The sequence below is a fragment of the Oncorhynchus nerka genome, linkage group LG14 (assembly GCF_034236695.1).
Source record: "Oncorhynchus nerka isolate Pitt River linkage group LG14, Oner_Uvic_2.0, whole genome shotgun sequence".
NCBI lineage: Eukaryota > Metazoa > Chordata > Actinopteri > Salmoniformes > Salmonidae > Oncorhynchus > Oncorhynchus nerka.
In genome coordinates, this window is record NC_088409.1 from 18207853 (window position 1) to 18233864 (window position 26012).

The following is a 26012-nucleotide window of genomic DNA, read 5'->3' on the forward strand; positions in this document are numbered from 1 at the left end:
CAAAACTAGCATAAACTAATAGCAAATTTCAATAGATGCCGATAGCTAAATATGCTAATGAGCAGAAAAGAAAAAAAAACTAAATGACAAAACAGGAAATCCAGCTCATAAAGTTATGCAAGTATAAGCAGTGAATTTGGGCAGGGACTGTTTATACTTTGAGAACTTGCTACCAAACTCCTGTGTGTATCAGACAGAGATTCTCTTAGAGATGATTCTGAACTGAAGACAGCTGTAACCATGTGAAGTCTTATCTTATTGGTGATAGTCATTTACTCTGTCTCATTCTGTAATGTGCCATGTATCTCAAGTACACCAATTGTTTGAGTGTTAATTATTTCGTGACTAATACATTTATTTAGTTGAATTGAGTAAACACATTCCTCGTTTAACAGGGTAATTCTTTGACTATATAATTTAGGTCTATTGGTAGTTGTTATATACACTATGCATAGCACATGCTTGGGTACCACCTTGACATCTCTGATCGGCTTGCCTCAAATAACACTAGAACACTGGTCACCAGGATTAGCTGTTTGTATCTAGTCTATTAATGAATTGTATAAAACGGTGCAGGTTAAACACATGCTGATTATAGTCATACTGAGAGGTGATGTAAGGCTTGCTACATTGACTAGATTCCTCCAGAGGCATACAGGGCATGTTGCATTTATTGGCATAATATTGGGAGTCAGATTGATGAATGCAGTTTATTATTATATTCAACATATTGGTTGGAAAATGTACTCCTCTATAAATGGTGACCCCTCCGTTGATGGAGATTTCCACAGGCTTACAGCCGATTCAGCCAAACAAGTTCCTGAGGTGCAGTTGAGCGCATCAGGAGTTATATTGTGGTAGATTAGTAAACTAACAAACTGCTGCAGAAGGGCAGCTACCCAGGAGTTTAGCTTGGTATCCAAGCCTCTATGGACAGGTTCACAAGAGGCCTTTTCAAACTGGTAAGCTTTAGCCCTGTGCTAAGGATTCACACTTGTATTCCAAGCACTGTACCAAAACTTGTATCTTGCCACTGTACAGAGAATGCTGTGCATGAACGACAAACTTTTCTGATCCAGGAAAAAAACAAAACATCACACAACAATATTATCAGCATCATGGATATACCCAATTTTAATGTAAATAAAAAGCTCTGAAAACAGACAAATGTAGTGTTTGCTGCCCTTCCAGCTGTAGAGTTTGCAGCTTTAGAGAAGATGTTAGCCAGTCTGCTGCATAGCAACCATTTTTGTTAGGCATAGCAACAAAATGTTTTTGCCCTGTTGAAAGCATTTGTTGTTTTTTGTCCTCAAATGGAAGGATGAAATTGTATGAATTTACTTACCAAAATAATATTCAGAACAGATTACAGGCATGTCAAGTAAGTGACAGTGCAGCTTTGTGATTGGACAGTGAGGATCCTAGGCGTTGTTCTTGACCCCGTTTCATACGGGCTATTTTGGCACGGTGCTTCTGGGGCGAACCCTGAAAAGTCAGTGCTAACCCTGCTCCAGAGCAGAGCCAGCTAGTCCTAGGATAAGATTGGTGCTAGCCCACTTTAGAATGTGCAAGTGTGATCTCAGCCCCAGGCTAAAATCTCCCTGAGCCCAGGGAAGGTGTTAGCCCTGGGCTAAGGTGCAGTGTGAACAGAGGTACAACAGGGAGATATGGCTGTGGACAAAAATGAAGTGAAAGTAGTGGGAGAACTAATTTCCTTGCTTTGACCAAGTTATGGTGGGAATCTTTGGTTAAAATAGATATTCAGTTGAGTGATTTACAGGTCAGTAGAACACACTGCCTGCTGCTATACCAGAATTAGGCCTACTGCTTTTGGTATGTCCTGAGAAATATATTGCTTTGCCAGTTGCACACAGGGATCGTAAAACAAACCGGAGAACGCCATCGTGTTCATGAGAGTCATCTTTCCATAGTGGTCCCTGATAACACTTGTAGGTGAAGTCATGGTGACGTTGGCTAGCTAAGCGCATGTGCAGAAACACGTTATTGGGTCTTAAGGTCATCACACCGAAATGCGCACATGCACCCGTCAAATCAAAGGCAATCCTTTGCTATGAGGTTAATGAATATTAATCTCAGAGATCAAAGATGTTTCAACAAAATAATGTTGCAGGAATGCTAATCTTATGTTCCTAACTACAGAAATGATCTCAGAACAATCTGAGCTGTTGACATGGCTTGCTGAAATGACATGGAACGACCCTGATATTATGGTCACTGCTATTGCAATGGCAAGGAGCAACGCTGTTCCTGATGGAGATAAAGCCTGGTTTAGGAACAACGCATGCTACACTAAATGACCAAAAGTATGCGGACACCTGCTTGTCAAACATCGCATTCCAAAACCGAGGGCATTAACATGGAGTTGGTCCCCCCTTTGATTCTATAACAGCCTCCACTCTTCTGGGAAGCCATTCCACTAGATGTTGGAACATTGCTGCAGGGACTTGCTTCCATTCAGCCCCAAGAGCATTAGTGAGTTCAGGGAACTGATGTTCGGCGATTAAGCCTGGCTCGCATTTGGCGTACCAATTAATCCTAAAGGTGTTCAATGGGGTTGAGGTCAGGGCTCTGTGCAGGCCAGTCAAGTTATTCCACGCCGATCTCAACAAACCATTTCTGTCTGAAACTCACTTTGTACACGGGGGCACTGTCATGCTGAAACAGGAAAGGGTCTTCACCAAAACGTTGCCACAAAGTTGGAAGCAAAGAATCGTCTAGAATTCCCTTCACTGGAAGCAAGGGGGCCTATGCATTGGGGCAGGTAGCGTTCTCCTGGCATCCGCCAAACCCAGATTCGTCAGTCGGACTGCCAGATGGTGAAGCGTGATTCGTCACTCCAGAGAACACGTTTCCACTGCTTCAGAGTCCAGTGGCGGTGAGCTTTAGACCACTCCAGCCGATGCTTGGCATTGCGCATGGTGATATTAGGCTTGTGTGCGGCTGTTCGGCTATGAAAACCCACGTCATGAAACTCCCCAACTAACATTTCTTGTACTGACGATGCTTCCAGAGGCAGTTTGGAACTTGGTACGGAGTGTTGCAACCGAGGACAGATTTTTTTCGCCCAACACTCAGCGGTCCCGTTCTATAAGCTTGTGCGGCCTACCAACGCACGACTGAGACGCTGTTATGCATAGATATTTCCACTTCACAATAACATCTATTACAGTTGACCAGGGCAGCTCTAGCAGGGCATACATTTGACAAACTAACTTGTTAGAAAGGCGGCATCCTATGACGATGCCATGTTGAAAGTCACTGAGCTCTTCAGTAAGGCCCCTTTACTGCAAATGTTTGTCTATGGAGAGTGCATGGTTGTGTGCTCGGTTTTATACATCTGTCACTAACGGGTGTGGCTGAAATAGCCGTATCCACAAATTTGAAGGGGCGTCCACTTACTTTTGTATATATTGTGTACTTCAGTCAATGGTCCCCATTAGCCTACATTTTACAGGACTTATTTTAAAAAGTTAATGAATCACAAGTTACTTGAAGTAGGCAATGAATTAGTTTGGACATTTTTGTTTGGCATATGACAAGGAGTGGCAAGGAGTGGAATGATAGCAAACAGGTCTGGTATGCAGGCTGATAATACTACAGACACAGAGGAATGTCGAGACGTGAGACAGTGTAAAAAAAATAATAAAATAAAACATTTATTGGTTTCCCACTACAGAACGCCGAAGTAATAGCATAATCAATGTAGGCTATAACATTCTGAATGCCCCCAACGTAAGGCTCATTTCACATCACACAGTGCTAAACACAGATTCAACAGAAGGTTCATCTGGAGGTCAAATGTGGGATTCACCACTGATGGGAAAAAAATCCATGGAAGCAGACGGACAGGTGGCGATTGGAAAGGGTTGCTGCCGCGCTCGTTGGAGCGCTTCGTTCTTCAACGCGCGCTTCGTTCTTCAACGCGCGCTTCGTTCTTCAACGTGCGCATCCCAAATGGAACCCTATTCTCTTGAATAGTGCACTACTTATGACCAGAATCCCATGGGCCATGGTCAAAAGTAGTGCACTAAATAGGGAGCCATTTGGGATGCACTTAGTCATTCCCCGTCATTTCGCTCAGGTCAGTGAAAATAATAATTACTGTTATTAATAATCATCTGTATCCCTCCCTCCCTCCCTCCCTCTTCCCCTCCCTCCCTGTGAAATCAGTGTGGAACTGGTTCACTCAGTCAGCTGGGTATTCTTCTGGTCACACCAGGACAGCCTTCTTCCTCAGTTAATAACACAGAGCGAGAGAGAGGGTCATTTTCAACACTATACACTGAAATGTTTCATTAGTGATAATCATTAATGTATGAAAATATGGAAGAGCTGGGAATCATGATGTAAGGTCAGTTGTGATTAATGATGGGGAAATGGATCCAGTTACATATCGAAATATTAAAAATGGACAATACTATATCATCAATAATTTGACTTACAACTATCCATTTGTAAAATAAAAATATATCATAAATCAATCTTTTTAAAGTGAGCCAACATCTTTTCAGCACTTTCATTTCCATGACTTTTCTAATGCTCTCGGCTTAGACAAATAGTGAGCAACATGTCTGGAATATCAAATCATAAATATATATTTATTAAAAGCAGTATCGAATCGCAATACACATAGAACCGTGAGAGTCGCAATAAATATCGTATCGCCACCGAAGTATCTTGACAGTACCGTTATGTCCCTGGCAATTCCCAGCCATAGTCCTGATTGAATCAAAGTAGTAATACATTGCATTTTAATACGTAGCCTATAAGATGAAGTGGTGGATGACTTAATTTAATGAGGCTATTCATTGAGTAGCTATGTGGTTGGTACAGTAGACACAGGGCCCAAAGTAGAAAGGCTGAACTTTTAGAAAAAATCCCACAAATGTATTAATAGCAGAAGTGTCACATCCACAGCAGCAGGCAATGTGAACCTGAGCTGTCAAGTGGAGCTGCCTGCTGAACAGATCACGGGGAGAGAGAAGCTGGGAACATCCACAGCAGCAGGCAATGTGAACCTGAGCTGTCAAGGGAGCTGCCTGCTGAACGATCACGGGAGAGAGAAGCTGGGAACATCCACAGCAGCAGGCAATGTGAACCTGAGCTGTCAAGTGGAGCTGCCTGCTGAACAGATCACGGGAGAGAGAAGCTGGGAACATCCACAGCAGCCTGAGCTGTCAATGGAGCTGCCTGAACCTGAGCTGTCATCCACAGCAGCAGGCAATGGAGCTGCCTGCTGAACAGATCACGGGGAGAGAGAAGCTGGGAACATCCACAGCAGCAGGCAATGTGAACCTGAGCTGTCAAGTGGAGCTGCCTGCTGAACGGATCACGGGGAGAGAGAAGCTGGGAACATCCACAGCAGCAGGCAATGTGAACCTGAGCTGTCAAGTGGAGCTGCCTGCTGAACGGATCACGGGGAGAGAGAAGCTGGGAACATCCACAGCAGCAGGCAATGTGAACCTGAGCTGTCAAGTGGAGCTGCCTGCTGAACGGATCACGGGGAGAGAGAAGCTGGGAACATCCACAGCAGCAGGCAATGTGAACCTGAGCTGTCAAGTGGAGCTGCCTGCTGAACGGATCACGGGGAGAGAGAAGCTGGGAACATCCACAGCAGCAGGCAATGTGAACCTGAGCTGTCAAGTGGAGCTGCCTGCTGAACAGATCACGGGAGAGAGAAGAAGCTGGGGCAGGCAACATGTGAACCTGAGCTGTCAAGTGGAGCTGCCTGCTGAACGGATCACGGAGAGAGAGAAGCTGGGAACATCCACAGCAGCAGGCAATGTGAACCTGAGCTGTCAAGTGGAGCTGCCTGCTGAACGGATCACAGAGAGAGAGAAGCTGGGAACATCCACAGCAGCAGGCAATGTGAACCTGAGCTGTCACCTGAGCTGTCAACCTGAGCTGCCTGAGATCACGGAGAGAGAGAAGCTGGGAACATCCACAGCAGCAGGCAATGTGAACCTGAGCTGTCACAACAGATCACGGAGAGAGAGAAGCTGGGAACATCCACAGCAGGAACATCCACAGCAGCAGCAGCAGGCAATGTGAACCTGAGCTGTCAAGTGGAGCTGCCTGCTGAACAGATCACGGGAGAGAGAGAAGGCTGGGAACATCACAGGAGAGAGAAGCACAGCAGCAGGCAATGTGAACCTGAGCTGTCAAGTGGAGCTGCCTGCTGAACAGATCACGAGAGAACCTGAGCTGTCAAGCTGGGAACATCCACAGCAGCAGGCAATGTGAACCTGAGCTGTCAAGTGGAGCTGCCTGCTGAACAGATCACGGAGAGAGAGAAGCTGGGAACATCCACAGCAGCAGGCAATGTGAACCTGAGCTGTCAAGTGGAGCTGCCTGCTGAACAGATCACGGAGAGAGAGAAGCTGGGAACATCCACAGCAACAATGATCACTGCCTGCTGAGATCACGAGAGAAGCTGGGAACATCCACAGCAGCAGGCAATGTGAACCTGAGCTGTCAAGTGGAGCTGCCTGCTGAACAGATCACGGAGAGAGAGAAGCTGGGAACATCCACAGCAGCAGGCAATGTGAACCTGAGCTGTCAAGTGGAGCTGCCTGCTGAACAGATCACGGAGAGAGAGAAGCTGGGAACATCCACAGCAGCAGGCAATGTGAACCTGAGCTGTCAAGTGGAGCTGCCTGCTGAACAGATCACTGGGAACATCCACAGCAGCAGGCAATGTGAACCTGAGCTGTCAAGGAACATCCACAGCAGCAGGCAATGTGAACCTGAGCTGTCAAGTGGAGCTGCCTGCTGAACAGATCACGGAGAGAGAGAACATCCACAGCTGTCAGAGAGAGAAGCAACATCCACAGCAGCAGGCAATGTGAACCTGAGCTGTCAAGTGGAGCTGCCTGCTGAACAGATCACGGAGAGAGAGAAGCTGGGAACATCCACAGCAGCAGGCAATGTGAACCTGAGCTGTCAAGTGGAGCTGCCTGCTGAACAGATCACGGAGAGAGAGAAGCTGGGAACATTCACACCGGCCGGCGATGAACAGTAACACTACACACAAAAAAAAGAGAGAGCGATCAAAGAGCTCTATTCTTTCTGAGTTCTGGCATGGCTGCTCTCTGACCAATAGAGTTTTATAGATGGCTGGTCTGGTGGCTGGTCAGTTCTAGGTCTATATTCATCAAGCCATGACGTGTGTACAGTACAACCTGCCAACTTGGCCACACAGACAGGCAGAATGGAGAGATGGGTTGCTGCTCAGGGTCTCAGAGAGAAAGGTTACTGTTAAGGTTTTAGGAGGTGAGAAATACCATTGAACCTGAGACACTGACATAAATCAAGGCTCTACTTAGATCCAAGGGGCCAAAGCAAAGAGGGTACAGACCCACGGACCTGAAAATAGCTTGTATGAAGGGTAAGTCACTTGTATGACTTGACGCAGTGGTAACTGGGAAGCTCAATGTCAAGAACCTATTGACACACCTTTGTCTCGTTCTATACTGCTGGGCTTTCCAGATCATCCTGAGCAGAGCTGCTAGAATACACCAGACCTGAAAGTTCCTCACAGCATTAGTGGAACCTGCATTAATGGGATTAGAACAGGCTGAAAACATGCTGAGTGTGCGTTAGGGAGGGACCATAAACATTCTGATTATCACTCACACGATTTGTCCCTCTTCAGCCATAAAATTAAACAAGCCTGTTCCTCCACTTCACTGTAACTGGGCTCTGCACATTCATTGCATAGTAAGCATACTCACAACATTTAGCACATTTTTCAGGAGACAATATTTGCAGTGTGTTGCCTTTCAAAGAGAGGTTGAATATAAATACTCTCAGCTGATAGTCACAGTAAATGTCTTTAATTTTCTTTTCTTTCAACATTTTTATGCAACAGGTTATTTTTGAGGAACATTGTCTAACCATGAGTGAGTGGTACAAGGTCACCAACACCAGCTTGTTCCATCAGATGTCTGGGCCAAATCCCACCCTACTATAGCCCCTACCATGTGGCATCATCCTCAGACTGGGCCTCCCTGACACCTCCAGCACCACAGCCCATACAATACCCTATTCTGTCAGACTGACCTAATCCTCCTTGACACCCCCAGCACCATGTTCTGTCAGACTGACCTAATCCTCCTTGACACCCCCAGCACCATGTTCTGACAGACTGACCCAATCCTCCTTGACACCTCCAGCACCCTGTTCTCTCGTTACATAGGAACAAACATGGCAGCGTGACAACAAACAGCCACAGGGCTGGCAGTAGACTGTAGTGTGTCTCTCTCTCATTGGGCACATTCCAAGAAAAGTGATCATCATAACATACACCCACATGCCCAACAGTTTCCTCTCTTTTTGTACAATGACTCTTGCTCATTCCCATTCCTGGCCTCATGATACCTCTGGTGTTCTCTGAGCAGTTACAGAAACATCTGCTGCACACTGGCTGCGTCTCAAACAGCAACCTGTTCCCTATGTTGTGCATAGAGCCCTATGGGATTCTGAGCAAAAGTAGTGCACAATATAGGGAATAGGATGCTCACTCTGCCTGGCCCTCCGTCACCAATCATAGGCGATTGAGGGTGAGGGGGTGAGAGAAGAGATGATTATTTTTTTTGACAGGCTCTCTCCCAGGAGTTCTGACTAATTGTCCCCAGACAAGAGTCACCAAAACGTAACAGTACGCAAGCCAAGAGCCCTGAGACAGCGGTGCAGAGCCCTGAGACAGCAGAGCAGAGCCCTGAGACAGCAGAGCAGAGCCCTGAGACAGCAGAGCAGAGCCCTGAGACAGCAGAGCAAGCAGAGCAGAGCCCTGAGACAGCAGAGCAGAGCCCTGAGACAGCAGAGCAGAGCCCTGAGACAGCAGAGCAGAGCCCTGAGACAGCAGAGCAAGCAGAGCAGAGCCCTGAGACAGCAGAGCAGAGCCCTGAGACAGCAGAGCAGAGCCCTGAGACAGCAGAGCAGAGCCCTGAGACAGCAGAGCAGAGCCCTGAGACAGCAGAGCAGAGCCCTGGGTCATAGGTAAGCTCTACTCTCTCACACTTACACTCGGAGTGCTCATCCATCCCACCAGTCCAGGGCCAGGCAACACTGCTGCTGGCTAAATGTTTGTTCAGTGAGGGTGAATTGATGGATTAGAGGCAGTGAGATGGCCTGTGACACAGCTCTGGACAGAGGCTGCAGGATGGAATATTGATTTGGCAGGGCTATGCTGGAAACCATATAAATTGTGTGCGAGGCTTCCACTGGCTATCATGTAGAAATGTATTTTAATCAACCCCACAATGTCAATAGTAAAATATTTAATCAGGGCTTCAGCACTAGATGTTCAGTACAAACAAAGGATGGATTAACTGTTCTGCCTATAGAGCCGGCGATTGTAACCGGTCTGCAATTAACAGCAGTCAGCCTTCTCTCTTCTCCTCTCTAGAGACCTTCATCTGATGCACAACCATGACAATTACAACACAACACAGGCTGCACACAGCCCCAGACCTATTACTGTAAGATGCTCTGTCATTCTTTACAAATAAACAGTGTGTGTATGTGAGAGAGAGTGACCACAGTTTCCTCAGGTTACAGTTACACCCTACAAGTGTGACAGGCATAGTCAAATAGGGGAAGCAAAAATGGCTAACACAAATGTTTATCGAAAGACATTATCATGCCTAGGACCTATATTTAGAGATGTGCGTGTTTATAACATTGGAGTATTGCAGACTCTCCTTTCAAATGTCTGGGACAGTGAAATGTTAAAGAAATAGGTTGTATCATAGAATATAAGTAATCAACTTACAAATGATCTGATATGTAAATGCCTGGTTTGGCACACAGGAGGTTATAGGAGAAGTCAGTGCTGCTGCTGCATGCACTACAGTCAGTCAGTCCACACAGGAAATCAATGAGCCAGTTAATTAAGTGCAATGAAACACTCTAGGCACCAACACCAGGAGAACTGGCCTTGTGTATCATAGCAACACATAGCAGTAACTTGCTTCCCTAGCTACAACATAACCTTGCACTTCTGAAATTGTAAGTTCAAAACCAGACTTAACCATCATACATACATAGAAGTAATCCTTTCTAGGCTACAGTAAGGCAATGTCAAAGGTCAGCATACAACTCCATTTTTTTAGACTCTGCGATCCTTAGCCCTCAAGTCCATGCAACAATCTCACAGAATCACCATGGCCCCATTACACAGGGTTGTGAGCTTGCTGATATGAGGCCATTACCTTGAAGGGTTTTCAACACATGCCTATTAGACTAAGTGCCAAAGATTACAGCCAAGCCCAGGTCAATACAATCAAACTATGACTCTAAGAGATAGGCTATCTGGGGCAACAGATAGCCTAGTGGTTAGAGCGTTGGGCCAGTAACCGAAAGGTTGCTAGATCGAATCCCTAAATTGACATGGTAAAAATCTGTCATTGTACCCCTGAACAAGGCAGTTAACCCAATGTTCTTAGGCCATCATTGTAAATAAGAATTTGTTCTTAACTGACTTGACTAGTTAAATAAAGGTTCAATCAACAACAAAAAATACGGCAGACAGCGTCAAATGTCATCAATCTAATGTATCCAGGCCTACAAGCTTAGATGTCTTACCTACGGCCGGAGCATCGTACTCATCTCCCAGCAGGATCTCTGGGGCAGAGTAGGCCAGCGAGCCACAGCTAGTGGTGAGCTTCTTCCCTGGCTGAAACTTGTTGCTGAAGCCAAAGTCAGTGAGCTTCACCACTCCCTGCTTCTCAAAGAACACCACATTCTCCGGCTTGAGGTCACGGTGCACCACATGCAGCCGGTGGCAGTAGGAGATGGCATGGACGATCTGGGCAAAGTACTTCTTGGCCAGCTCCTCGCTGAGGCCCTCCTCGTGCTTCATGATGTAATCGAACATGTCTCCTCCGTCGCCCAGCTCCAGGATCAGGTAGAGCTTGGTCTGCGTGTCGATGACTTCGTAGAGCCGGACAATGTTGGGGTGCTGTACCAGCTTCATACAACGCACTTCCTGGAACAGGTGACCCGTGGCAACAGTGTCCAACTTGGTCTTGTCGATGACCTTGACCGCCACCTTCTCCCCCGTGAAGACGTGGCGCGCCAGTTTGACCACGGCGAAGTGGCCCCGGCCCAGCGTCTTGTCCAGGTCATAGAGCCCTGCAATCTTGCCATCATACCCTCGCTTGAAGCCTGCCATGGCTGGGGATGGGTTTTAAGCAGTTTCGTGGGTCCACTTTACTTCAACACGTTGGATGTTAATTTCGTGCCCATGATGTCCACTTCCTAAGAGTAACAATGAGAGAAAATGACATCAGAATATCAACAGAACAAAACTTCACTTAAAAGTGACTTGAAGGAAATGAGGCCTACCGCCTGACTCAAACCTTCATTGCGGAACATCTCACAGATTTGTACTGGGGTGTGATCATTACTTCAAACAGTTGACAAACATTCTGTTTTGCAACAGAAATGACCATTTCTATTGGAAAGGTTCAGCAAACAGTTAGGGTGATCGTTACTTTAAACAGTTGACAAACATTCTGTTTTGCAACAGAAATGACCATTTCTATTGGAAAGGTTCAGCAAACAGTTAGGGCCCTACCTGTCCAGTACATCTGTCCAGTAGAAACGCTAGTTTTCATTGCAAAACAGAACGTTTTGCGACTGTTTGGAGTAATGATTACACCCCTGAGTTTCTGTTGTTAAACAAAAACAAAGCCAAGGGTCTAGCAGTGAAGCTCGTAGATACATGAAGAAAAACACCAAATTAACTTACAAAAAGGTTGATTTAATATATGTAACGTTTAGCCTTACAGACCCACTGAGTTTCAAAGTTGCAAGGAATTTGGACTGACAGGAGAATTGTGTTGAGCTTATTTGCAGGTTCAACTGGTAGGATTTAGTTAATGTAGCCATTAAACCCTCGTGGGTTATTATAGTCAAAGACGTTCCATCATTCATAATCAATGGACGCTACAGTATTTCCTTCTTGAAAATGTAGCCATAACATACACCACACATTACTAAATACCTAGCTAGCTACAATGACAATGTAGCTATGAATTGAAGCCAATACTGTACTACTAATGCATGCATACAGGGAACATGACTACTAGTTACATATAGGAAAGAATTGTTATGTAATATTATTTTAACTGCCACACAATTGCTAAATGGGATCAGGTCAGGTGATTTGGTTGTCATGACAAGATACAGTACAGTAGCTAGCTCACTAACTTAGCTAGCTAGTTAGCCAATTTCAAGTGGCTAAAAGTTAGTTAACTATTATACTTGGCTAGCTAATGTTTAAGTTAGTCCATGAAAGCAGTTGGCTAGTTAGCTAACGCGTAAGCTTCCATCACATGAGACAGAGAAACAGCTTGATAGGCCTGTGTTAGCTACGTTACCGTACTAGTGCCTCGTTCATTCACCGAGTAACGCGTTAGCTATCTAACAACAGTAGCTAGCAAACGTTAGTTACTTAACTAGCTAGGTATTACTGGGTAACAACATATTTTGACGTTGGATAAACTCATCTTGCGGCGCCGATTTAATTGTAATTTCCTCAAATAATTGTATGAACGAACGTTGGTTAACGTGAGTTTAGCTAACGTAACGTCAAATATACTGATAACTAACTAACCCTAGCTACAAGCTAGCAAGCTAACAACGGCTGTTCGGACTTACCACTCTCTCTACAGTAAACATCAAGCCGAAATCTTCAGCTAGCTAGTACACTGGATGACAAATAATGTCCTTCGTTCTACCCCCGATAAAGTTTATTATTAGCTAATTGTATCTTCCTCTGTTGCGATTACAAATGACACTTACACGGTGCCTATGCCCAAACCTCATCAGTGAAACAAGGCATTGCAGCGTTCCTGGGATTGAATTGCATCTCTCGTCGAAATCATTCTCCTCCCAGAAACGGTTGCGGCGGCGCCGTAAATGTGTTGGGCGCATAGAGATAGATGGAAGACTAATGTTTGTATCTGTGCCATTGTAGGGTATGTGACAGCATGGGCAGCACCATTGAGACTCTCTCCATTTTAAAGTAGTCAGTTTCTTCTTCACGGTTGACTGATCCCTCCTGGTGACCCTGTTGGAATCATGTCCATGAAGTTAGAAGTCCCACCCAGTAGACTACATTAAAGTGGTGGAAGCCCTCAATGGCGCTGCCCATGCTAAGAAAGCATTTTGGCCACTACTAGTCCTCTATCATTCTCTATGGTTGGGCATCAGCCGCATTAATTTCTGACGTCAAAGAAACGTAGCTAGCTGGAAAGAATCCCACAATGGTCCATACCAATGAAGAGGTCCGCAATAATAAGTGTATTTCACCATGGCAATATGTGAAATAATACACATTAGTAGTTAAACACATCAATACTGAGCACAGTAACGCAATAATGGACCTCAAATTTCATGAAAATAACCAGGAAAAAAAGCACAACAGCCAACATCATCATGAGGCTGTATGTAATGGCTTGGATATTCTGCCCTTGTTATAGCTAGCTATAGTCCAAAACAAGCATGCATACAAACATACACATCTCATACACATCGTATGACCATTGTCTTGTACATTTCTTGATCAGTGACATTTCTGCAAAAGAAATCTGACAATACCGCAAATAACGGTAGATTTCCATGACTGTTTAATATGAGACTGTGCTGCCCTCTAGTGGCTGACAGTTTTTTTTACTGTAATGTATTATTTTTGGTAGGCTACACAAAAGCCAGTTAGGCTTTGCATAGAAGAGTATATTGTCACTTTTTTCTCATTACTATATATAAAAAATCCACAGCTTGTGTTTTATAGACTAATGGTGTTTTAGATAATCTGCTCTCTACACAAAGTGGATGATTTGTTTCAAGTATGTGTTGCATTTACCTTATGGGAACTCAGAAGGGTAGTGTTGAACTTACAATAAATACACCAGGCTAGAATATTAAGATAGCAGTAGGTGGATCGTTTATTAGGTACTTTACCAGGAAAAGGGGGGGTTCTTGTAAATTGTACCTCTGTCTCTCCCAGCTAGGCTATTCGGGCACACACTACTACATGGATTGAATATGAGTCACAAATGGCTCTCTGGTTAAAAAAAGTGCACTAAATAGGGAACGGAGTCGCTTCATTACCATACTCTCTGGACAGCTCTACCCGATAGCATAATACATCCGTACCTTCTGCACATGTGATACTTTACACACACATGTTTGTACATATCTCCGGTAGCTCAATTGCTGCTTAGTCAAATTAATTATCTATATACTGCAAAAATGCAACTTTTCATCCGTTCTTGATTTGTAAACGTGCATTTGTTGTTTTCCGCATGTGTTCGAATCAATGTGCGCGTTTGATTGAATTATTGCGTCTATATTTTGGGCGGTAACTACAGTATGAAACTTGAGGCTTTCCTTAGTTGAGAATAACTTCTTTTTTTATATGGTGTGCAGGTGCATCTTTGGTGTGGACAGTCAAGAGGGAGAGGCTAACCAATTTTTTTGCTAGCATCTTCCCCATCTGCCAGTGCTGTTCTTTAAAGTGAGTAAGACTAACGTTAGTGTGGTCAACTTGATTAAAAGCTAGTTAGTAGGTTTATCTAGTTTGAGGTTTTGCTACCATCTCACATGGCAGCAAATTAGCAAAAGTTTACCGACCAAGCCAGCATGTCAAACGAATGAACAGTTAGTTAGTAGCTAGTAACGTTGTTTGAAACTTATGTTACAAGGTAGTTTCCTATCTTAACATTAGGTCATTCTTCGATTGTCACTATAACTACCAAGTAAAGTTCTGCTTTTGTTCCATTGCAATATATCGGTCTCCCTATTGAGTGTCTCCACAGGAATGTATCAGCAAACAGACGTAATGACTTCACCAACAGAGAAAATCGTGCTGAAAAGCACCTCAACAATTTCCCTCAACGATCGGTGAGACAACCATTAGCCAGTGGTGATGAGTTTGCAGAGGCCACCTCCTGTACTCCATATCTTGCTCATTGCAAACCCTGTTATGACTAAGTGTCTTCTCTCTTATCAAGGGGGAAGAAAGACTGATACAACATCCAGAGTCCAAGGCCAAACTGGTCTGCTTGTTAGACTACTAGCTACAGCTGGATAATTGGGGGACTTCACCCATGTACACATGTGCATTGTATATGGAGGGCCTGATTGGTGTTAGTTTTGCCCCAGCTAACACACCTGACTTCAATATTCACCTAATCGTGGTCTTCAGTTTAGAATGACATTTGATTTAATCAGTGTTTGCTAGGGATGGAGAAAGTGTGACACCAATCAGGCCCTGGACTGGAGTTGCCCACCCCTGGTATAGGCAGTAAGGGCAGGGGAACGCAACTACATGGATACAGTAGTATGCTAAGCAGTATGTTCTTAATTAACACAGGAGTCTGCTGATGGGAGGACGGCTCATAACAATGACTGGAACGGAGCGAATGGCATCAAATGCCTTGAAACCAGGTGTTTGCTGTATTTTAGTAACATTTCACTAATGTCACTCCAGTCATTACCATAAGCCCGCTCTCCCCAATTACACCGCCACCAGCCTCCTGTGGTTCTTAAACCCTCCCATCTCCTATCCTATATCACCCTATTCGACTGAGGGCCAAGTGTCTGCAGGTTCACTCCCATGTACTTGATCAAGTAAAGTCACTGATCATTTAGGAACTCTCCTCACCTGGTTGTCTAGGTCTTAATTGGACATTTCAAAGGTAAGGTACAAACCAGCTGACACTCGGCCCTCCATGGAATGAGTTTGACACACCTGTCCTCCTTTATCCCTCAACCCCTGCTCCTCCAAGCTTCACCACCATGCTGAACAACAAGCAGCTGGAGCCAGTGGCTGTACCAGTCAACATGCAGCAAGTGGCCAGTGTCCGCAACAGGAGACTGGCTCTGCAGATGGAGAACAGGACCTCTGTGCAGGCTGCCCTGCAGCCCAAGGTGAGGGAACTAACCATCCACTTTTCAACCTCTCTAGGTTAGTTAGTTAGATTGTGTCACTAGTCCAGGGCTGCATTCAGTTCAGTGCAACATTCCATGACAGTTTGTACTGAAGGGCATGTTTCCCCAAAATGGTGTGCACCACTTTGGTGGGTGTGGCATGATCAATATGGGTGTGGCCATTTTGAAATCCCAAAACGTGTGCAGCACACACCATACCATCTGACCATACAATTTGATGTGATTGTATCAGTCACATGCGCTGAATACAACCGGTGTAGACCGGTGTAGTGAAATGCTTACTTATGAGCTCCTAACCAACAATGCAGTTTAATTATTTAAAAAAATAGAATAAGAAATAAAAGTAACAAGTAATTAAAGAGCAGCAGTAAAATAGACCATACAGTGGGTGTACCGGTTAATTGAGGTAATATGTACATGTCTGTAGAGTTATCTCCCTCTGTGCCATCATAATCACACTGTTCTTCAACTTGTCGTTTCCATTGAATTAAAAGCTGAACGCACCCCAGATCAGAACTACCCCAGTATGACTATTTATTTTCCTTTTTCATCAGAGAAATTAAGAAGTGGACTAGATTAGAAGCATTGAAAAGTTCATTTGAATTTTGAAACCAATGGTGCCACCTCCTGGGCATGTCATGTCATGTCTTTTCAGTTCATCTATTGAATTGAAATGGAATACACCCAAACTCTGTTGGTACGTTCCAATGTCCCACAATGTCCCACGCAGCGCCTGGGGAAGGCCGATGTCCTGGCAAGGCTAGGTCGGCCCATGGGGACCCTGATGCGGGGGGCCACCAGAAGCCAAGGATTTGCTGTAAGGGGACTGCGAGGAATGCATCGAGGAGGTTTCGGAGTGTGTGGAAACAACAGAAGGGGCTTTTTCAGAGGTGGCTATGCTTTCAGAGGTTGGTGTACTGTTTTTCAACTGTAGCACAGTTGTAGCCAGTTTGAGCCAGTTTAACTTTGTATCCCTCTCTCATTCAGGTGTGAATCCGATGCGTGCCCGGGGAGGGGTGACTAAGCTTAGGTTTCGTCAGGGCTTGAGGTTGCAAGGTGGCCAGCTGAACGATGCTGGAGTGCTGGTTAGCTGCGGAGCCAGGAATGAACTGGGCCTGAGAGGAAGAGGTGAGAGTACTCTCTTAACTGTGTGTACTCTGCCCTCCCTTCTCCCACTGCCCTCGCTCATATCTTGTCATCCCTACCAGGCAGAGGAGCGGGTCTGGGCCTGCGGGGCCGGGGATGGTTCCGAGGCATGGGCAAACCTGAAAAAATCCCCACCAAAGAGGAGCTGGACAACCAACTAGACAACTACATGTCAATGACCAAGAGCCACCTAGACGCAGAGCTGGATTCCTACATGGCCATGGCAGACTCCGACTACATGGAGTAGAACCCTGCTGGAAGACGGGTAGGCAGCATGAACAAATGCACTGAGGCTGTCCAGGGGTGATTCATTAGTAGAACTACTCCTCACTGGAAACAGATGGATGTGACAACCAGGGTCTCTGGCTTAGTCAGAACTATTGTTAGAAGCACTATTTGTGAACAAATATGTGGTGGTACACACACAAGCCCAGAAGCCTGTGTTATGTGGCTGAATTGGAGCTCTCTAGAGTCATACTTCAACTGTTATGTTCTTTTCATCATTTATTCATTTATAAGCTTAGCTCAGTGCTGAGCAGGGTGGGCTAAAACCTTGCTTAAGAAAGAAGTATGAAGGTCTGCAGGACTTGTCTAAGAAAATAATTACTTGTTCAGTAAAATCACAAGCCAACCAATTCTCTTTGCTCAGGTACATTGTGGGTTTATCCAAGACACTTCACACTATAGATGTCATGTGTTTGCTACAATGTAATGTTACTTTCAAAACTGAGTTTATTTTTTTATTTTGTGTAATTTATTTGTGACATTGTATGTCCCTCAGCTAGCCAGGTTTGGCTGCATTGTGAATTTATATAGAAATGTTGATTTTAGTTTAGCTGAGAGAAATTACTACAAATGGTGCCAAGAGGACTAGTTATCCAACCAGTTCTTGTCAGAGAATGTTTTTTTGAGAATGAATGGCCCAACTGTTACAAATATTCTTACGCGTTTTGATATGCTCAACATTGTTTTAATAAAAATATTTAAAGCTGTTGCTACCCAATGATATAAACATTATCATGACATGGCGGCAGTTCATTATTGACCTTCAGTATACATGTAATTGTCACTCACAGCATAGACATGAGCCAGAAAGTTACCAACGCACTTAATAAATGCCTTGTCACCGCTAGGGCTGGGGAGAGCACTTCAAGCATGTTACTCAGGTCAGGTGACATGGGGATGAACTTCGAGGATTCAAGATGGCTACAATTCTGCCAAGACAAAACATTTTATAATGGAATAACTAACGTTTAAAGATGCTTACAGGGACACTTGAGTATTCCGTAGTGGGTTAGCTGCTGTAAATATACTTCTGGAACTCAACCGATAACTAACCTTAGCTAATATGTAGCTAGCAAGAAGTCAAACGTTACAGAAGCTACGTTATTTAGCCATCTCATTAGAAGTTACTGACAGTCTAGAGTTCGTGCCCCCCTTACCAGCACAATGAGCGATTCCCGAATGTTCTCGATCTTAACACTGCTCCTGGTAGTACCTGCGTCAATTAGGTGAGTGCTGTGTCACTGACTGAGCTGTCGTCAAACCTCTGACTCTTGTGAATGTATAAACCAAACCATTCTATCATTTTCTTCTAGTGTCCATGATGCTATTTCAGGAGAGGAATACTCTACTACAGGTAGACCCTAGCTAGTTAAATAACACTTAAATACAGATCGGTTAGCTGTAGACCCTAAAATTGAAGTTTCTAGCTATTGTAATCTCTTTATTTTGTAGCGATAAGCACAACATCCCTTCATTGCTGGCAAGAGGATGAGTTTTCGATTTTGACAGAGTGTGCAAGGTGCAACCCCTTTCAGATGGTGAGGGTTAAAATAATTCCTATTTTCTTGAACACCGTAATACTGAGCTTAATCTTAATTATGGCATCCCCTCACGTGTCTGTCTCTAGAAATCATGGGCACCTTGCGCCCGAACTGGATTCATAGAAAAGATCAACTGTGCAAAAACCAACAAAGTTGAATACAAGAGGTAGCCTACCTCCTTTTTTGTATATATTTATTATAGTATTTTCCTAAATTGATGCAACCGCCAATTCAGGTCCGACTGCAATTCTATCTTTCTCTTTTCTCAGCTGCCGTTCCTCTTGGGTTGATGAGCGCCTATTCTGGAGGTTTGAGGGGATCATGATGTGCCTGACGGTAGTCTTGGTCCTGGTGGTTATAGCTCGTCAGAGAACCCTGGACCACCTGGCTTCTGAAAAGGTCCGCAGGCAGATCCTGTCCATATAGAGACTGGGTGCTGTTGTCCGGCGCTTGACCAATCAAATGTTTGAAGGACTTGAATGGCAGAACTTGCACATTGGTATCACTATTTCCATTTTGATCCCATGTTTTGTTGTGGCCTTATTTGTGAAATGTCTATGTGTAAGTATGACCCATACACTGCACAATAGTTAGTGGTTTGAACTAATCTTACAATATGTTCCAAGTCATTAATGCAGTAGAGTTAATAATATTGCAGCACAGCATGTCTTTATGTTGTTGTCATAGTTGATATCTTTTCTGTGTCTGTGATTAGAGTATAGTCCTGCCTAACTATTCCATGTGTCAGTTTTGGGGATTTGAACATGTCAACTTGGTCTCACTTCCTGACATTGTCTCACATTGTCTGCTTGTCACCATAATAACGGAGTTGGTCCAGCCAGAGAGACGAATACTACAAATATCCAGGCCTATGTGTTATTTTTGAATATGTACCCTATTTTCCTTTAAAGGTTGATTTCTGAAAAATGGGTTTTACCAGCTCCATTTAATGCGCTACGATAGATGACATTTTTTGGTCTGTGATCAATGTGCTTATGGTGTATTTCCCAATGATTGGTCAATCACGTTTGTGTGAAATTCAGGTCTGTCTAAACTATACCAATCTATTTATTTATGGTGTCATTTGACAAGTGTTTCCTTTTGGTTTACACACTAGCTTAATAAAGAGCAGTGACACTATCAATAGCAGTGTGCTGGTTTCTTCATTTTTCTGATCTTATTCATCTGTTACCAGGCACCTGCAACAAAGATAGCTCAGATGTGTGAGTGCCTTTTCAATTTTGGTTACACACTATTTGTAAAACCATGGTTCTTCTGATTTCTTACAGTATTTATGTATTTTACAGCACTGTTAACACTATTCCTAATTATTACATTGCTGTAAGTGTGTAGCAAATTGTACAGGTTATTGCACTTTCTATTTATGACCAATAAAAATATACTGTTAGGGTATGTGCACAATGTAGTCTTTTGTTAGTAAATATAGTTCTGCTTAAGTTGTGACAGGAATTGGACAGTTTTATTAATCAACGTTTTTATTTCAAAAAGAGCCTCTCTTTTTCATATTTACAGAGCTTACCTTCATATCTGTGCTGAATGCACAACAACCAGAATGGTAGAACGAGAGGCAAATTAAAGAACACATGGATGGAACCGGTCAGAAGAAGGATATATATTAGAAGTTAGCGAAGCGAAATGTCAAAATCCTACTATATTTCAGACAGAAATAAAATGAACTAATACCATAACAAAAATAAATCACAAACACTTGAGGAAGAAGAGGTTGCACTTTGATCCTCTTGGACAGTCACATAGTTGGCCGTACCGTGGTCCCTTTTTCACTGTGCAGTAGTCACCGACAATACACTGGAAAGAAAGTAGAACAAAAATGTTATGGTAGAATTTTACAAATGAGATATTCACAAGGAAGGAAAAGTTGACAGTCCTTTTAAGTACCTTGACCACTAGATGTCGCCATAAGACAGTACTTTTCCCATCACAATCCTTGTTGGCAGCCTACAAGATGGTCTGTCTTTTGCAGGCTTTTGCAACCGCACAAATCTTTCTATGAACTGCATAACATAAACAAAGCTCAAAGTTCTGTCTGTTTGTTACATTTATGTTTTATTCCTCATTTTATAGTTTTTTTTCTACAGAATAGTATTCATTCAGTGGGAAAAACTCCATCTATTCGTGGGGTTAAATGTACCCATTAGTTACTCAAAAGGCTGTGTATAATCTAAATCACTTCTGAATAGAATCCTTTGAGACTTTGTTTCTTTAGTAGCTTTCAGTCGTCTTCAAAAAAGGACACAGATAAGCTTTTGGAGTGTTTGTTTCTTTTCCCCAGAACATGCTCTAGCAAGAATGTAGTCTTGACCCGCAATCCAAAAGGTGCCACCCACAACCCACCAGAGGGTCTGACCCACACATTTAGGAAATCGATCACCTATTTCACCTGTGGTGTCTGAAATAGCTTGCTTACACTAGGAAGGTGGCTTTGTCTTCTTTCCCACACAGCCATTCTTCTGTTTTGGAGTTTCTCCAGGACGTTATGGAGGACACCCAGCTGCAACACACACAGAGAAAAATCCTTCTGTATTCAAATGGCCCTACATCAAATCTGTCGCCTCACAATAGACCATGTTTATTGGTTAATTGCAATGACTCACTATGAATGTACAGTACATTTGGCATATATGATCAAATAGTGTCAATAGCATTCTTTAATTGTATCGTAACCTCAACTAATACTTATTACAATAGCAGGTTACTCACCAGTTCCCTAGAGTCCTCGATAACTTCAGCCTTTGGTAGCCTTTCGTCTGTCCATCCTGCAACCACATGGGCTGATTGAGATAGGATGTACAAAAAGGAAATGAACACCAGCAAGATAGCTGCTGATTTTGCCATGTCTGTTTCTAATTGTTGTGTTTTCCACCTAGGGCTAGGCGGAACGGATAATCTACTGTTCGGTCAAGAGAGAGGCAGATAACCCATGTACTGCGCTTGTAGTGGAAGGTGCTGTCCAAGGTGCTGAACAGAAACCCCTGGGTTGATTTAGTCATCTGGGTTTAGCTCCTTTATCAGACACCCATCTAATAAAGAAGTCACACACACGTCCCTTTATGTCATTAATCCCCATATAGCAGACTAGTAGGCTACAGAAACATACCACGAGGAAGATGCGAGGACAACATGTTTGTTTTCATTCTGTGTCTTAGTTGTTTGAGTTAATTGGATTGCATGGATTTCCCAAAGGTAGACTCCTAATGACGAATAAGCATACATGTGAGCTGAAAGGCATGTTTTTAAACGTGTTGACAGAGACCTTTTGGCTCTTTGTGGTCCAACCCCGCTGTGACCGTGGGAAAGTGGCACAATTTTGTGAATGAGATGACATTGCATTCGTCCCACTAAATATAGTATATCACCTTATTATTGCTGCAGGCCAGGGGCAGATTGGGACCAAAAATCGGCCCTGGAATTTCTAACACACTGGCCCATTCTTTTCCTTGAGTCCCCCACATCGGCCCATTCTTTTCCTTGAGCCCCCCACATTGTCCCATTCTCTTCCTTGAGTCCCCCACATCGGCCCATTCTTTCCTTGAGTCCCCCACATCGGCCCATTCTTTTCCTTGAGTCCCCCACATTGTTCCATTCTTTTCCTTGAGTCCCCCACATCGGCCCATTCTTTCCTTGAGTCCCCCACATTGTCCCATTCTCTTCCTTGAGTCCCCCACATCGGCCCATTCTTTTCCTTGAGTCCCCCACATCGGCCCATTCTTTTCCTTGAGCCCCCCACATTGTTCCATTCTCTTCCTTGAGTCCCCCACATCGGCCCATTCTTTTCCTTGAGTCCCCCACATCGGCCCATTCTTTTCCTTGAGCCCCCACATTCTTTCCTTGAGTCCCCCACATCGGCCCATTCTTTGCCTTGAGTCCCGCACATCAGCCCATTCTTTTCCTTGAGTCCCCCACATCGGCCCATTCTTTTCCTTGAGTCCCCCACATCGGCCCATTCTTTTCCTTGAGTCCCCCACATCGGCCCATTCTTTTCCTTGAGTCCCCCACATCGGCCCATTCCTTTCCTTGAGTCCCCCACATCGGCCCATTCTTTTCCTTGAGTCCCCCACATCGGCCCATTATTTTCCTTGAGTCCCCCACATCGGCCCATTCTTTTCCCCCACATTTCTTTTCCTTGAGTCCCCCACATCGGCCCATTCTATTCCTTGAGTCCCCCACATCGGCCCATTCTTTTCCTTGAGTCCCCCACATCGGCCCATTCCCATTCTTTTCCTTGCCCATTATTTTCCTTGAGTCCCCCACATCGGCCCATTCTTTTCCTTGAGTCCCCCACATCGGCCCATTCTTTTCCTTGAGTCCCCCACATCGGCCACTATCGGCCCCTATTATTAGCCAGATAATGATCATTTTGCGCAACAAAAAAAACATGTTAGACAGATCCACTGGGCTAAAAATGGACCAGCCCATCTGGCATTTGCCCGAAATGCTAGATGGCCAGTCCACCTATGCTGTAGTCCTGTTACATAATATGACAAAATGACACCCCAGTTAATCTCTTGACTCCCCTGATGTAATCTTTTCCTTATTTAGATGGATTAAATACCTCGGTAACGTCAGAGGGCGAGGATCTCCTACATGTATCATCCGAGGAGTTCCATGTCATGACGTCATAAAATTCCAGGTAAAATCTCTATAGGGTTGGGAGAGAGAGAGAGAGAGAGAGAGAGAGAGAGAGAGAGCAAAGAAAGAGAGGACATTCATGCAGACCACAGCACCACTAGCCACATCCACACCCCCACCCAAGGGCACCGCCAGGGATTTTGGGCCCCATGAAAAGATATCACATTGGACTCCACCACCACAGGCCACGCCAACCCTGCGCAATTGCTGTAACCACACACCTCCAGAACCCAATCGATCCACTCAAAGCTTTAAATAACTCTACCTTTGCAGGCTTGCAACTCTCTTGTAGTCCAATATTTACTGTCCGATATTTACTGACAGTGAGCTGTGAAAATATAACACATGCAGACATGCATGCAACATTCTGCATACAGTGGAATTCATTATTTGAACCAAGACTGATACCCTCTATAAGAAATGTGCTAAAGGCCATCTTTTAATAGTACAATTCTTGAATGGAAAATTCTCTTAACATGAACGAATAACTTAAAATAAATATAACTTAAATATACATCAACCTTTTCAATTAAAATAAATGAACATTATCATCTATAGAATGATATAACAGACAAAATAATAAAATCAGCAGCAGATTTTTGAACTAAGTATACATACCAACTAGGAAATAAGCAGCTGGAAAAGTGGAAATGGAAATTAAAAGGCCTGATGGTGGTGCTAGAGGAAAGGTCATGAGGTCACCAAATCAATAGTTTTTTTCCACTTGGGGTCTTGATTGTGCACAACAAATTTTATGCCTTATTCACCAAGAGCCCAGCGCCAAGCCTTCTTGCTAGCAAAGTCCCTGATCAAGTCTTTGAAGTCCAGCTTTCTAGCTAACTGACTTTAAATGGACAGCATGGCAAGACTGCAAAGCCTGTCCTGGGACATAGTGAACCTCAAATAGTTTTTTTAATCAGTTTTATCTTACTGAAAGCTCTCTCTCTCTCTTACTCTCACCACCAGCAACAGTCACAGGCAGTGTGCAAAATATACGTAAAGCAATGCACACTTCTCCCAGAATGCTTTGCAGCTGCATCTTACAAATTGCATTCAGGAGACCAAGAGGGGACAAGTTAGGGGGGAAGTGTCAGCATATACAGTGTTCAGGTGTCAGGAGACCAAGAGGGGACAAGTTAGGGGGGAAGTGTCAGCATATACAGTGTTCAGGAGACAAAGAGGGAACAAGTTAGGAGGGGAAAGTGTCAGCATATACAGTGTTCAGGTGTCAGGAGACCAAGAGGGAACAAGTTAGGGGGGGAAAGTGTCAGCATATACAGTGTTCAGGTGTCAGGAGACAAAGAGGGAACAAGTTAGGGGGTAAGTGTCAGCATATACAGTGTTCAGGTGTCAGGAGACAAAGAGGGAACAAGTTAGGGGGTAAGTGTCAGCATATACAGTGTTCAGGTGTCAGGAGACCAAGAGGGAACAAGTTAGGGGGGGTAAGTGTCAGCATATACAGTGTTCAGGTGTCAGGTGACAAAGAGGGAACAAGTTAGGGGGTAAGTGTCTGCATATACAGTGTTCAGGTGTCAGGAGACAAAGAGGGAACAAGTTAGGGGGTAAGTGTCAGCATATACAGTGTTCAGGTGTCAGGAGACCAAGAGGGGACAAGTTAGGGGGTAAGTGTCAGCATATACAGTGTTCAGGTGTCAGGAGACAAAGAGGGAACAAGTTAGGGGGGTAAGTGTCAGCATATACAGTGTTCAGGTGTCAGGAGACAAAGAGGGAACAAGTTAGGGGGTAAGTGTCAGCATATACAGTGTTCAGGTGTCAGGAGACAAAGAGGGGACAAGTTAGGGGGTAAGTGTCAGCATATACAGTGTTCAGGTGTCAGGAGACAAAGAGGGGACAAGTTAGGGGGAAGTGGCAGCATATACAGTGTTCAGGTGTCAGGAGACAAAGAGGGGACAAGTTAGGGGGTAAGTGTCAGCATATACAGTGTTCAGGTGTCAGGAGACCAAGAAGGCACAAGTTAGGGGGAAAGTGTCAGCATATACAGTGTTCAGGAGACCAAGAGGGGACAAGTTAGGGGGAAAGTGTCAGCATATACAGTGTTCAGGTGTCAGGAGACCAAGAGGGGACAGGTTAGGGGGGAAAGTGTCAGCATATACAGTGTTCAGGTGTCAGGAGACAAAGAGGGAACAAGTTAGGGGTAAGTGTCAGCATATACAGTGTTCAGGTGTCAGGAGACAAAGAGGGAACAAGTTAGGGGGGTAAGTGTCAGCATATACAGTGTTCAGGTGTCAGGAGACAAAGAGGGAACAAGTTAGGGGGGAAAGTGTCAGCATATACAGTGTTCAGGTGTCAGGAGACCAAGAAGGCACAAGTTAGGGGGGGAAAGTGTCAGCATATACAGTGTTCAGGTGTCAGAGACCAAGAGGGGAC

General features: G+C 44.3%; 2 protein-coding genes and 1 long non-coding RNA gene across 25 annotated transcripts in view; 1 reads left to right on the plus strand and 2 right to left on the minus strand.

Annotated features, from left to right (window-relative positions):
- The window catches only part of snrka (SNF related kinase a), a 73237-nt gene extending 60128 nt beyond the window's left edge, over positions 1–13109 (minus strand). For 17 of the 18 annotated variants that reach the window (XM_065027619.1, XM_065027622.1, XM_065027626.1 and 14 more), the window contains exons 1-2: positions 12688–13109; positions 10609–11283 (exon numbers count right to left, since the gene is read on the minus strand). In XM_065027619.1, the coding sequence (XP_064883691.1) occupies positions 10609–11197 (589 nt within the window). In that variant the 5' untranslated portion in view covers positions 11198–11283; positions 12688–13109. The remainder of the gene's footprint in view (positions 1–10608; positions 11284–12687) is intronic. The other variant, XM_065027620.1, reaches the window with a different exon arrangement.
- Positions 13110–14070: 961 nt separating this feature from the next.
- LOC115117264 (chromatin target of PRMT1 protein-like) lies at positions 14071–19083 on the plus strand. Of its 6 annotated transcripts, none has more exons than XM_065027637.1 (7): positions 14071–14548; positions 14839–14934; positions 15822–15963; positions 16715–16892; positions 16972–17112; positions 17193–17395; positions 18729–19083. In XM_065027637.1, exons 2-6 carry the CDS (start codon positions 14852–14854, stop codon positions 17375–17377), a joined length of 729 nt encoding a protein of 242 aa, XP_064883709.1. In that variant the 5' UTR covers positions 14071–14548; positions 14839–14851; the 3' UTR covers positions 17378–17395; positions 18729–19083. The 6 variants fall into 6 exon arrangements, with proteins under 6 accessions (XP_064883709.1, XP_064883707.1, XP_064883708.1 ...); XM_065027635.1 differs by having other exon boundaries at positions 14071–14198; positions 14461–14934; XM_065027636.1 differs by having other exon boundaries at positions 14072–14548; positions 14850–14934.
- Positions 19084–20440: 1357 nt separating this feature from the next.
- On the minus strand, positions 20441–22419 carry LOC115116933 (uncharacterized). Its single transcript, XR_010465727.1, has 3 exons — positions 21696–22419; positions 21403–21486; positions 20441–20783 (listed from the first exon to the last, which is right to left on the minus strand). It is a non-coding gene; the product is annotated as an uncharacterized LOC115116933 (long non-coding RNA).
- Between the last annotated feature and the right edge of the window lie 3593 nt (positions 22420–26012).